This window comes from Lycorma delicatula, chromosome 13 (genome assembly GCF_047948215.1).
Source record: "Lycorma delicatula isolate Av1 chromosome 13, ASM4794821v1, whole genome shotgun sequence".
Classification (NCBI taxonomy): domain Eukaryota; kingdom Metazoa; phylum Arthropoda; class Insecta; order Hemiptera; family Fulgoridae; genus Lycorma; species Lycorma delicatula.
The window spans coordinates 50,045,597-50,060,064 of NC_134467.1; the positions used below are offsets into that span (position 1 = coordinate 50,045,597).

General features: G+C 35.5%; 1 protein-coding gene across 1 annotated transcript in view; it reads right to left on the reverse strand.

The window, feature by feature from the left end:
- LOC142334091 (serine/threonine-protein kinase 17A-like) overlaps positions 1-14,468 on the reverse strand; it is a 143,705-nt gene that overhangs the window by 39,551 nt on the left and 89,686 nt on the right. Inside the window, exon 2 of the mRNA XM_075381776.1 lies at positions 3,850-4,068. Coding sequence (XP_075237891.1) covers positions 3,850-4,068 — 219 coding nt within the window. The remainder of the gene's footprint in view (positions 1-3,849; positions 4,069-14,468) is intronic.

Here is a 14,468-nt window from a genome sequence, read left to right on the forward strand (position 1 = left end):
CAAATTAAACAATATTTTCTAAAGTATTTCAGAAAAATTTTCATTTCCATTTCTACGAGAGGTTATGTCCTAACTAAAGACCGTTTCATTATAAAAAGATTTATTCTGAAAACTTTATAAATATTTTTTTTTATTTATCTTACACTACTTCTATATATAATCGTCACACGAATTAAGACATTTATCGTAGCGATACACCAGCTTCACTATACCCTCGTCATATTCTTGTGCCGCCAAAAAAAAAAAAAAATGAACGGGGGCCGCTATATCGGAAAAATGAAATTTTCAAACGAGACAATAGGATATTTTTTACGCATTCCAAAACCTAAAAAAAATTTCTATTTAAAGTTCTTTATAGCGTTTCCAGTTAATAAATATACCGACGGTGGATATTTATTAAGAATTCGGTACAGTAAAGCATTTTATTCTGCGATTTCAGTTATAAAAGAAAACGTACAAAAATAAAACGGTAAAGGATAAAGAATTGATCGGCGGCGAAACAGCATAGAATAAAAAAAATTGAGAAGAGCATCGAATCAGTCAAACGAGCAAAAATAGTTGTTCACAGAGACAATTAATTTACATATCTGTCCCGATCTTTATTTTAGGCGAAGCGCAAGTAAAGTAACCGTACGGTAAAAAACAGGAATTTCTTTTTGTCTCTGAGAGTAATGATGTTTCCTACAAACATCCTTACAACCGTCTCTAATGTGAACGGTAAAAGGATTTGTTTGAAAACACGAATACCGTTTTGAATTTCAATCCGTCTGGGGTACCGATACGTATAGAATACTCCCCTTAATAAAGAGAGCAAAGGAAATCCACATATTACTCGTTTGTTTAGTCAGCTTCGTGTGGTTTATCGAATATTCTTAATAATGATTATTTCATTTTCATGAAATAATGAAAATTATACCTAACGCACGCGCTCGCGCGCGCACACACACACACAAAGGCAGCATTTCTACTTACTTCCAGAAGGTTTGAGAATCCCAACCAGGTTTGGCATTTCTTAACACGGTAAAAATCCATTTTCATTATAAGAAAGAGAGAATCTCTCTCTCAATGTAAATATATATATATTGTGTGTGTGTGTGTGTGTGTGTGTGCGCGCGCGTGTGTATGTGTGTGGTAGTTTTTATGTTTCCTTACAGTAATAATCACATTTAAAAAAAAAATATTATCAATTTATTAGCTACATAAATAGAGAAAATTCATAAAACTAAAAAAAACCCAACATTAGTTATTTAATTATGTAAACATCATAAATAATAATAATATTAATTACAAGAATTTACAGTTTAAGAATTTACACGTTTTAATATCATATAAAAATATACATATGTTTTATATAAACTACAGTAAATACCAATATAAAATAAAATTTTCTGTACAATACAGACATTAACAATTAATTATGTATTACTTGTTAAAATGTAAAAATCATAAACACAGATGTGTTGTTCTGTCTGGGGCGTCCGATATAATATAGGCACTGCTAATAGTACAACAGAGGGGACAGTGTACCGAAACCAGATGTCGTACGTAGCAAGAAGCCGGTCACCGAACTTTCAATTCATCCACACCGTTCGCATCGACTGAATTTTCTAAACTTTGACGAGTAATACTAGAAATAGTCGAAATAAAACTCGTATAATTACAATTAAACGTAACTTCCTATATTAATTAATCGGTTTTTTAATCTTAATTTTTTTTTACACTAACAATCAGATTGTTCTTCTACGTTACCAAATTTACTGAAATTTTTATGTCGCATTACCGTTAGACGAAATTTGAAATATTTATCAAATTAAAACTTCTGCATCCATAAATCACATTTTACCCCGATTATTAATACCAGAGTCGATTGAAATTAATGTATTAAATATTTACGGAAGGAATTGTTTTCTGACATTTGTTGCGCAAATATTTTTTATAAAAAAAAAGAATAAAAATAAAAACCCTCGGGGTAGCGCAAACCCTCGTGAATCTTTGGAGCGCGTTCACGATAGCCCTAAAGGTAAACGGTTTTGTGTCCTAAGCAAACGAAGATTTTACGGGCCGTTCTTTCGGGAGGCGACCGTTAACGGTGGACGTTTCAAAATTTTCCGATTCCTCGGTCAAACGATGATGACCAGGACGACCACCTCGCTATTGCCTAGAAGTCCGAGATCTTCTAAATACTCGATCGGGTTTACGTACCGGTTTTGCCCGCCGATCTCGTCGACCTAAGACTTGGAATTAACATCGCAGCCGCAGAGGTACCGCCCGACTTTCCGGCTAGTCTGCGATGAAATCGACTTCAGACGGGATGTACGTCGCGTAACAAACGGAAGCCGTATCTAATCGAAGTGAATGTCGGGTAACAAATTTGATGCGTTTTTCTATGAGAGGAGACTTCAATCGAACGTGTAAATTATCGCAATAGATTTTTTAATACGTTTTTAAAATTATAAACTCCTTTTTGAATCGCTCGGTATAACGGTCTAGAAAGTATTCAATTTATAATATCTTAAGATGCAAAAGAAAGTGTTCTAACTGTTGCATTATATATATATATATATATATATATAGCTGCAGGGCGTCCCTACGGCACGCTTCTGCAGCTAGGCCCTGCGGGCGGCGTCTCGGAATGGGATTATTAGATGTCCAAAATTGATTACCTCTTGTGTAAAAATTGTTCTTTTCAATGATGAAAATTGATATAACGAAAGTTAAATAAGAAATTTAACTCTATAAAATGATACTAACGAATCGGGATTTTCCGCTAGCGATCGGTACATTCCGGTGCCTAAATTTTTGGTTGTAGTTCATTATCTTATGAAGAAACACATAAATAAATAAAAAATATGTAAAAAAAAATTTAAAACACCATTAAATTAAAGGCACTAAAATGTAAAAGATTATTTTAGGACGGATCTCAGAAGGGATTTGAGAACAAGCTTTGATGGTGATATGCACGAGTAAGATTATGTGAAAGTCAAAGCTTCAAATTAAGAGATACCGTTCTAAAATGATCTTTTACCTTTTAGTGCGTTTAATTATAAAGTGTGGTTTTGAACTTTTTTTACCTATTTGTTATTTTCTACGTAGGTGCATTTAATAAAAAAAAGGTAGGTTTTAAAAAAATATTATGTATTTTCTATTTTGTACTTTTTAGTTTTCATAAGTTTTATACTTTACAGCTGCGCTAGCGCACAGGTTTGAGCGAATTTAGCGAAAGATCGATTCGATATGTTTTACGGTGGGTGAGTGCAATCAAAACGTAAGGCTAAACGATTTAATTTCCGGATAACCAAGATCCGGTCGATGAAGAGTGTACCCGATGCGTTAAACAGTTAGCGCTCGACCTGCTGATACATACGCCGTTTGAATTGTTAAAATCGGACGAGCGGTTGCCGGGATATTATCGTGGCACCCCATCATACTCCTTCCCAATTTCCAAACGGCGCCACGGGGGTACTTGAAAATATTATCATCCGACCAGTACCGCTGGGATAGGATGCGGTTATCAATCAATTATGGGGGTCGAAAAAACTTTTCAGAGCGCTAGGACCGACCGTTTTCGAGATATTTGCGATTTTCGTGTGAAAATTCGTATCCGGTTAAAAAGTACTAAGTTTTCCAAAACTTCGATAGATATATAATGATATAACAAGTATACACCTGATATGTACTAACGAATCGCGATTTTCCGCTAGCGATCAATACATTCCGGTGCTAAGGTAAGGGGGACACATACAAATGCCGTTTAGTAGGGGTAGGATATATATATATATATATATATATATATATATATATATATATTACAGCTAATAATCTTGCCTATACAACAAAACATATACTTACAGTTCTAATACTATAGCCATTTCAGTCGGCGTTTCATAAACTTCATGTAATCTAACAATTTTAGGACACTGGCTAACCGATGCCAAATGTAAAACAGCAATTTCATGTAATATATCTTGTCGTTGATCCATAGACCTTCTCCGTTTACGAATAAATTTCGCCGCATACGACACACCGGTCACTTTATGTCTACATCTACGAACGGCTGCAAATTTACCCCTGCAAAAAAACAAAACAAATTTGTACATCATCGATACACTTTCTTCAAATTTCATGAAAACTTTTTAAAATATTTTAAATGTCGCTAAAAATGTTTAACGTAAGAGTAATTATTTTTCATCATTTTTAATATAAAAACGGGAGAATATCTCAAACTTTCGAAAGAAAGTTTGAAATATTTAAAGACTATGGAATCAATGAATGGAGATATTGAGTTCTGTTGGAAGGTGCGCAGCAGTCAAACTGAACAAAAAAATAGATTCGCAACTCAAATTGTGTGTTTGAGTCAAAGATCTCATCGTATTAAATCTTACATCTAAAACTATATAAATATCACACAACATCTCAAGCGGGAGGAAGTGTTGGCGCTAAGCTTTTTTTTCACCGATGGGTTGGGGGGGGGGGGGGACTGACTACTCAAATACTTACATATGATAACGTAGGCAATCCAGAATAGTAAAAATAAATGTACCGTCAAAAAATTTGTTACGTATTCTATGAAACCAAATTGTTATATGGCTTCTGGAACATTCTAGGAAACATTCCTTATATTTTTCATAGATATCTGGTTAGGAAATTTTTCCAGCAAAAATTCGAACGACGTTCCAAGAAAAAGGTACGATATAATTTTTAATGAAATCGCATGAAGTAACAATCTATTTATCTAATCTCAAAGCGACTAGAAGTTTAAGTGCAATTTGTAGCGCATGAAAAATGCTAAATTTGGCCGGGATCAAACCCAAAAACTTCCGGATGAACGGTACGGACGCTACCGCGCCACCACGGAGGTCGGTGTAGCGGTAATAATCGCAACCACCAAAAAAAAAATTTCATTGTAAAAGTGTTAGCGAATCGAATCTCTTCGTGACAAAAACATTATGAATTCAAACAAATGGCGAATAGTACAAACCCCCAAAAAAAATTTACAGTGTAAAGGTATTCCTAAAAAACCAATTGTCTGTCCCAAAAACAAAAATATTGATATTTAAATTACCAAGGTACACCTCATCACGGGATGTTTCAATTACAAAATAATGTTACTCTAAATAGATGTTGCTATTAACGACTGAGTAACTAGTTTGTTTTTTTCATGTTTTTTCAAAACCGGTTGTGCGTTATATATTGAGACAGCTTTGTTATATATATATATATATATAAAAGTCTTATAGTCATGACAGCAAAGAAACCAGGAGCAGATACATGTGAAGAATACAGAACAATTAGCTTAACTAGTCGTGCATCAAAAATCTAACTAGAATTCTGTACAGAAGAATCGAGAGGAGAGTGGAAGAAATGTTAGGAGAAGACCGATTTGGTTTCAGGAAAAGTATAGGGACAAGGGAACCAATTTTAGAGCTCACATTAATAGTAGAAGGAAGATTAAAGAAAAACAAACCGACGTACTTGGCATTTATAAACCTAGAAAAGGCATTCGATAACGTACACTGGAATAAAATGTACAGCATTTTAAAAAAATTAGGGTTCAAATACAGAGACAGAAGAACAATTGTTAACATTTACAGGAACCAAACAGCAAAAGTAATAATTGAAGAACGTAAGAAAAAAGCCGTGATAAAAAGGGAGTCCGACAAGGATATTCCCTATCCCCGTTACTTTTTAATCTTTACATACAACTAGCAATTACTGATGTTAAAGAACAATTTAGATCAGGAGTAACCATACAAGGTGAAAAGATAAAGATGCTACGATTTTGTGATGTATAGCAATTCTAGCCGTGAGTAAATAAGATTTAGAAGAAACAATGAACGGCACGGATGATGTCCTACGCAAGAACTACCGCATGAAATAAACAAGAACAAAACGAAAGTAATGAAATTTAGTAGAAATAACGAAGATGGACCGCTGAATGTAATAACAGGAAGAGAAAAGATTATGGAGGTAGAAGAATTTTGTTATTTGGGAAGTAGAATTACTAAAGATGGACGAAGAACGAGCGAAATGAAATGCCGAATAGCACAGGCGAAACGAGCCTTCATTCAGAAATATAATTTGTTTACAACAAAAATTAATTTAAACAACAGGAAAAGATTTTTGAAAGTATATGTTTGGAGCGTACCTTTATATGAAAGTAAAACTTGGACGATCGGAATTAGAAACTTTTGAAAATGCGGTGCTACAGTAGAATGTTAAAAATCGGACTGTTGGATAAAGTGACAAATGAAGAGGTGTTGCGACAAATCGACGAAGGAAGAAGGATTTGGAAAAACATAGTTAAAAGAAGAGACAGACTTATAGGCCACATATTAAGGCATCCTGGAATAGTCGCTTTAATATTAGAGGGACAGGTAGAAGAAAAAAATTGGGCAGGCAGGCAACGTTTGTAATATGTAAAACAAACTGATAGGGATGTAGGATGTATGGGGTATAGCGAAATGAAACGACTAGCACTAGGTAGGGAATCTTGGAGAGCTGCATCAAACCAGTCAAATGACTGAAGAAAAAAAAAAAATATATATATATATATTTAGATAGAGTGGAGGGGCGAGAGGGTGAGAGGGCGAGGGGGAGAGAGAGAATTTTTAAAAAATAATTGTATGTAACGTAACAATTTATAAGTGATGAAGCCATGAAAATTTGACTATATCTAGTCATGCAGGGAAAAATCGAGGGCAGAAAGTCACGCGGAAAATCGCCAAAAAGATAGCTGAACCAAATTGAAGAAGCGGGTGGAGTAAAGCCAACGTTGATTCAAATGGCAGAGGACCTACCTGTCATTTGAATCGGGTCACCGGCTCTCAAACATGAGAGGAAGAATCACTAATGATGAAACACGAAAAAAAAGCAGGAAGGAAACTTTTTTAACAGCGGTGTTACAACGGAAGTTTGAAAATTAGAAGGTGCAATTAAAACTTAAAATAAAGGGACAAAGAGGAACAGGAATATAAAAATAAATTAGCTCGACCGACCACATATTATTACTAAGTAATTCGATAACAGAGGGAAGAAATAACGAAAACTGCAGAGGAAAACAACCGTCGAAATACATACAGTAGATAACAAAGAATGCATTTGATATAATAGAATTCTTGATATTACAAAGGAAATGCTAGTAAAGTAACGAAAAGTAATAAAATTACTGTTGACTTTAAAATCTAACGTGGACACCACATGACTTCCTTGTACAACTATTAAATTACACACACGTTTAAAAAAATGAAAAGTACATAAAATTTTATTTCATTAATAACTTATTGAATTTTAATTTATCATAAAACATTTTTTACAATCAGAGGTTAATAATTATTAAAAAATCAAACAAGGACTTCATATTTACAATTAACATTATTACAATTGGTATACATTAACAGTAAATAATTAACTTTTAACATCGATTTGCGTATATGTTAACGATGAATTACGAGGTGTGTGAGAAAAGTAATGAGATTGACTTTTTACGTACAACGTTTTTATCTTTTTCAAATAATTATATTATCCCCTTCAAAGTAATTCCCTTGGGTAGCTATACGCCGGCGGAGTCGTCCTTCCCACTTCTGGTAGCAGCGCTGGAAGGCTCCAAACGGTAGTGCTTTAAACCGGTCGCTCACAATCTTTTGAATGTTCTCCAGAGTTCCAAAATTACGTCCTTTTAAGAGAAGTTTCAATTTCGGGAAAAGGAAAAAGTCACAAGGATTCAAATCGGGTGAATAGGGGGGTTGAAGAACCGTAGGAATGCGTTTTGAGGTCAAAAATTCCCTGATGGAAATGGCCGTGTGACACGGGGCATTGTCACGATGAAGCAACCGGTTGTCTGCAACGTCTGGTCTCACGCGAATCAGTATTTTCCTGAGCCTTTCAAGGACACCTTTGTAAAACACTTGGTTGACAGTTTGTCCTGGAGGAACAAATTCTTTGTACACGATACTTCTACTGTCAAAAAAGCAACACGTCTCTTCGATTGTCCTTTTGTTCCGTTGTGAAGTTTTTCGGCACCGATTTCGCATGTCTAAATCGTCTGTCAAAATTTGATGTACGGTGAAAGCGTTTAAATTTAACCGTTCACTCGTCATCCTTATTGTTAAACGACGGTCTGATCTCTCAAGAACCCTCACACGCTCAACGTTTTTGTCAGATTTTGAAGTCAAAGGTCTCCCTGAGCGAGGTTGATCGACGCGTTCTCGGCCTTCTAAAAATGATTTGTGCCGGCGAAAACTTGCGCTCTTGATAAGCAATGTTCCCCGTAGGCCTGTTTCAACTCGCGGATTGCCCAAGTTTAACATAAAACTTGATCGCACAACGTCGCTCTAAATTCCGATGCTCCATTTTCGTAACGCACAACAAAAACACAACTTCACTGATGGCGCTGTCAAAAATAACCTGTTGGCTGAACGGAGTTGAAACTCGTACTGAGCATGTGGAAGGGATGAACAAACCGGTCTAGCACAGACCGGTAGATACAGCGTTGCCAGGTCGCTCGCATTTACCGATCTCATTACTTTTCTTACACGCCTCGTATATAGGACGATGGAGAGCGACGAAATAGAACTTTACTCGACGAGAGAAGAAGACCAAGGAAAGAATAAAAAGATTAAGGGAGGCTGATGAATATAAAGAGAGAAAATTTGAGAACTAGATAACGTATACACAGATTAAGATGAGAAGAATTATATCAAACCAAAGAGCGATTAAATTACAGCAATATCGGAGAAGTGATGAAGTAAAAGATACATTTTTTTGCAATTAATTAAAGTCGGGTATGCATGCCTCTCGGTGTAAATCTTGTTCTTGCGAGGATATATTTTTCAGTTACTCTGTAGTTAACTTTAATGTAGATAAAATTAAAAAGATAAATAATAACCGGTAATTTAATAATTAAAGGTACAAACAGTCGGTAAGAGGTCATATGATACTGTCAGAACATTACGTCGGTAATTCTGTGATGACTTTTGATTAAAATTGTTTTTACAACCTCAAAATCTCATTTTACGATGGCGAGTCCTCTTGAAGTTTAAAATTAGTGGAACAGAACAGGCGTGCAGCGATATGTATTTTACTTTTCGAAGGTAAAAGACCGGTCAATATTTATTCTCATACGATCAAATATTACAAACAAAGCTTTACGACTCGCAGAAATTTTTATAAGCGGTTAGAAAAATGGCCTGGACGACCGATTGAAGTTTCAACTCCAGCGCTTGAAACTCGCGCAGATTCGATTTTTCTAAAAGATGACAATTAATAAACAGTAAATACTATTGCGATATTCTTATCGAAAAAGTGAAACTAGCGGTGTTGAACTTCACTCCATCGGATTTTCCACTTTTCCCGTCCACTCAAGGAGGGGTTACTTAGTCAAACGTTTGACGATGTCAAAGTAAAATGCGGTAAACTGACTCGGACATCTCGATAAAGATTTCTTTGCAGCAGCATAAATACGTCGATTCAGATATGGAATAAACGTATTAATGTTGCTGTTGATTGTATTGAAAAAAAAAAAACAAAAAAAAAACGTTCGCACAGACGAAATACACCGTTTCAGCCGCAGAGCGTTTTGTATCTCTGCCGACCTCCGCGGCCGAGTGGATAGAGTTTCGGCATTTCGTGCGAAGGTCTCGGTTTCGAATCCGGGTCAGGCACGGCATCTTTTTATACGCTACCGATCTCCACCGTAGCTGTTGATGTCCGCTCTTTCATAATAAAATCTTTTAATGAAATAAATACAACGCATTTAATTTTAAGCGAAAAATACAACAGATCAATAGTAAGTATATTACGTTACAAAGAAACCTTAAAACGTTCTCTTATATAAAATACCGACGTTATTACGCCTACACACCTTCGCGTCTTAAAGGACTTACATAGTTGTAAACAATAAGGTTCACGGTCGATACATAAAGAATTTGTAAAGCGGCTTAAATTTTAAATACCATTAATATGAGATATTTTACCTTCGTTTATTTTTTTAAGTCCGAAGAACGAATAAACGGATGTTAATTTAAAATTACACGATGAAGATATAAATACACGCAGTGTAATTTCACAGTAACGCAAAGTATTCTTTTTACTATTGCGATCGCGAAAAATTTCGGTATTTGGATTTCAACGGAAATATCCGCTTTGATTAGTTTCAGCGTGACGTCTGTACGTACGTATGTATAACTCAAAAACGATTGCCCGTAGCGCGTTGACGTTTTGGATTTAGAGCTGTTGTAACGTGCAGTTCTGCCTTTTTGATTACAATCGACGTGACCGAAAATGTAGAAAAATTCCCGATTTTGGATTTTTTCTTAAGCGCAATAATAAGCCAATAATAAGAAAAAAAAGAAAATACCTGAGTTTGAACCGTAGCGATTTTTTAATAAACTAATAATTCTGTAAACAACAGATCTCGTTTATTAATTTGCAACGAAACAAAAATGAAAACACGATGTGAACACCGCAAATTTTTAAAAATTGTAACCGACTGTGGTAGGACTTTAAATAACGGTTTACAAGATATAAAACAAAATTAGAAATAGAGATGTAAAAGAAAAGAATTAAAGAAAGATAAACTAGGTCGGTGGGCCAGATTGAAGGTAAAAACTGCAGAGGAAGACAAAGATTGGAATATATAATACCAGATAATTAAGGATGAACCATGTACTTAAAATCTCTCTCTCTCTGTGTGCGCGCGCGCGTAGCAATTGGAAATAAACACACATTTTTTTAACGTTAATTATGAAGCGATTTATTAAAATTTTAACTTATCGTAAAAGAAATTAGATCAGAAGATAAAATCATTATTTTTTTTTTTGTTCGGTAACGTAAATTATTTACATAGTACTCGGATCATTTTATACAATGTATTCAATTCACGTACAGAAATTTATTACAGCCGATTAAAATAATAAAAGTCTAAAAGAAAAAATATTACAATATTAAGTGCGGTAATAATATATATTTTTTTAAACGATGCGCATGAAAAAGAAATATTTCAATAGCACGGTGTGCGTACGTGTGTCTATATGTAAGCGGACTAGATTGTGCAAAGCTTTGCTAAATTATTCAAGGTCAAGAAGGCGGTGACAATTCTATTATAATAATAATATGCATATATAGTATATACATACTTATAGATACGTTTTACATTATAAAGAAGCATAATAAATAAACCACAACACGTTGTGTGTGTGTGTGTATGTGTGCGCGCGCGCGACAGCAATACAATAACAATCATCAAAATAATATCATATCGCATACCGATCTCTTCAACTCTATTAACAAACTAAACTGTACGTTACCATCGCTTGATATTCATTTTGAACAAACCGAAAAAAACAAAAATTTTAATCTAAAAAAGATAAAAACCGCTCATAAACAATTTTCTTCTGGTCTTACTAACTCTAGCGATATTGTAATAATACCGAGGATATTAACTTGCGGAAAATTAGGTAGCTAGAACGAAAAAAAAGTTTTTCCCCGATTTTAAAGGGGCTACTCGGTTTAAAAAAATCTCGTGAGGCTCTGACGGGGCGCACGACAATTTCGAAGTCGAGAGTTCTAAGGTTTAAGTCCTAGTAAAGGCGGTTACTTTTATACGGATTTGAATACTAGAACGTGGATGCCGGTGTTCTTTGGTACTTAGGTTTCAATTAACCGCACATCTTAGAAACGGTCGATCCGAGATTGTACAAGAATACGTTTCACTTAGGCTCGTACATATCATCCTCTGAAAGAATACCTAACGGTATTTCCGGAGGCTAAACAGGAAAAAAAGACCTTTTCGTTACTCTATAAATTTCAGTTCTGGTACTCGTAAATTTCCGTGTGTTTTTAAAGACGTTTCGCGTCAAAAATGACCCGCATCTTAATCGGAAAACTAAATTTGCAAACGGTTAAAATCGGATCGGCGGGCTCTTAATTTACAACGTAAAGCGATAGAATAAATATTAAGAAAATAAAACTGACGTTTAAAAATTAAAATTACGAATTTTTTTAAACGTCAGATTTAACATTTAAAAACCCTGCGGATGCAAATTGGATGTTTAAAATTTAAAAGGCGCCGTCGCGTGTCGTTTATACTTGTCTAACTCTCCAAGTATTTTACGCATCGCTTGGCTTGCGATACGAGTTCCTACTTCTTTGTTTTGTGTTGTAACTAAAGACAGTACGGTTGTTTTAAAATTAAATCCGATGGTATGTGCTAAATGTAGTACAGGACACAGGCACTACTACTGTCGCATAAAATATTAAAATAAACCTACATGAAACATATGGAGACGTTACGCTAAATATACTCGATATCTCCGGGTTTATACGATTTTTATTTACTTATTATAACTTACAATATATATATATATATATATATGTATGTGTGTGCGTGTGCGCGCGCGCGCTTTAAAATTAGAAATTTAAAAACGCACAAGATTTAAACAAAAATTGAACGGAAGACCGAATAATTTAAATCGTTGAATTTTCTGAACAGAAAATAACAGTTAAATAATTTTTAACAACGCCGATTAATTATCAATAATTTTTTTACTCTGATATATTCTGGTCGCAGGTGGTACTAGAGTTCAATTACCAGCGCTGTTTGATGACATGTAAACGTGAAATATTTCCTTTCTATATCTCATGTGTTGCGATGCGGTGTATATACCGGGCGATTCAAAAAGGGCCTTAAAAATTAAAACGCGTATAAAAATTTATTTAGATAACTTACAGATTCGGTTGAGGTTTCATTTCATAACAAAACACACAGTTTTGAGTCGCGTAGTTCATCAGTACCGAATTCGGCCACCGGTGTTGTTAAAAACGGATACATTTACCGGTGCGGAATACGCTCGCTGTGTGTTTTGGTTTAAAGATTTGCGATCGGCAACTTCCAGTTCAATTTAATTTTCGTAGAGAGTACGGTAGAGAGCCTCCTAGTTGGCGTAAAATTTACTCTTGGCACAAAATCTTTGTCGAGACAGGTTTCCGTAAACATAAAAAAATCACCAACGCGTTCCTGAAACCGATTTGGAATAACAGAGTAAGTTCTGCGCGTAGTCCAAAGAAATTAACTCGTCGAGCGTCCCGTGAAACATTCACAAACCGGTATCCCACGAACGACTGTTTGGCGCGGATCCCGTGAACGATTGCACTTGCAGCCGTACAAACTAACCGTAGTTCAACGCATTACAAATGACCACAAAGTTGCTCGGCTGCAGTTTTCTGTAGAAACGACGGTATAAATTCAGACTATACAATTTTAAACGAAGTGTAATTTTTAGCGATCAGTCGACGTTTCACATCAGCGGCAAGGCGAACACCCAAAATACGGGGTAGCGAAAACCCTCGTGAAACTAAAAGGTAAATGTTTTTTGCGACAAGCAAACAAAGACTACGACCTGTCCTTCTTCCGGGAGGCAAACCTTTATCCGGGCATTGTTTTCAAATTTTCTAATTCCTCACTTAGACGACGACGACCAAGATGGACGCATTACTATCAGCAAGCCGGGACACCTCCTCACTACAGACTGTAAGTCCGAGATTTTTTTGATACTCGATTCGCAGGTCGGGGAATCGGCTGTGAAGGACCGATCGATCGCATCGCCATCTCGCTCTCCAGATTTGACCCTGCTAGATTTTTCATTAAAATACGACGATGCCGTACGAAGGCGAAATACACCGATGGAAATGTCTGCCGAGGCGTTTGCATCGGTAAACCGACGACTGTGTCGCGAAGTTGGTGCCGGAACGTAAGGGGGTGATGCGGCGATCGGGATCGTCACAAAGCGGGGCGGGTGTCTTCCCCTATGGAGAGTCAGGATGAGATAAAATTAAGAAAGACTTACACAAAAAAGGGTTAAAATTCCCACTGCGAAATCGGGAATTTATCAAGAATATATTAAAAAGACGACTCAAGAAAGAGGGTTTTATACCAAGAAGAAGCTTCAGTAAAAAAGAAAGTGTAATAACAGAAGAGTTCGCAAAAAAAGGCACGCGAGAGACTTAATAAGTACCGCCAGTAAATAAAGAAGAGGGACACTAAAAAATGCTTTTAGAAGCGGTCTATAGTTGGCTGAAATGAAAAAAAAAAAAAATATATATATATATAAACTACACTAAAAACCGATAAAGTTAAACTGGACGAACGTAGAATAACAACCATTGCTCGTTATACATGTGTATGTGTGTGCTAGTGTTAGTACGTGTATAACATTCCTTGAAGTTCACGTTGCTTAATTCTTTATCTACAATTAGCCTTAAGGCTTTAAGGTTAGACACAACTTAACGAAGTAACTGTTTTTAACTTAATTAAGTCATTCTTAGATCGGCGATGTGTTCCTCTTCTCTTCTCCGTTCTTTTTATAATTAGAATTTTGTTAAAGGTATTTGTCATTTGACATTCACGCCTCTTTTGATTCTATTTTAACAGTTTTAAATTAAGATTACTTTACAAATATACACACCAATATATA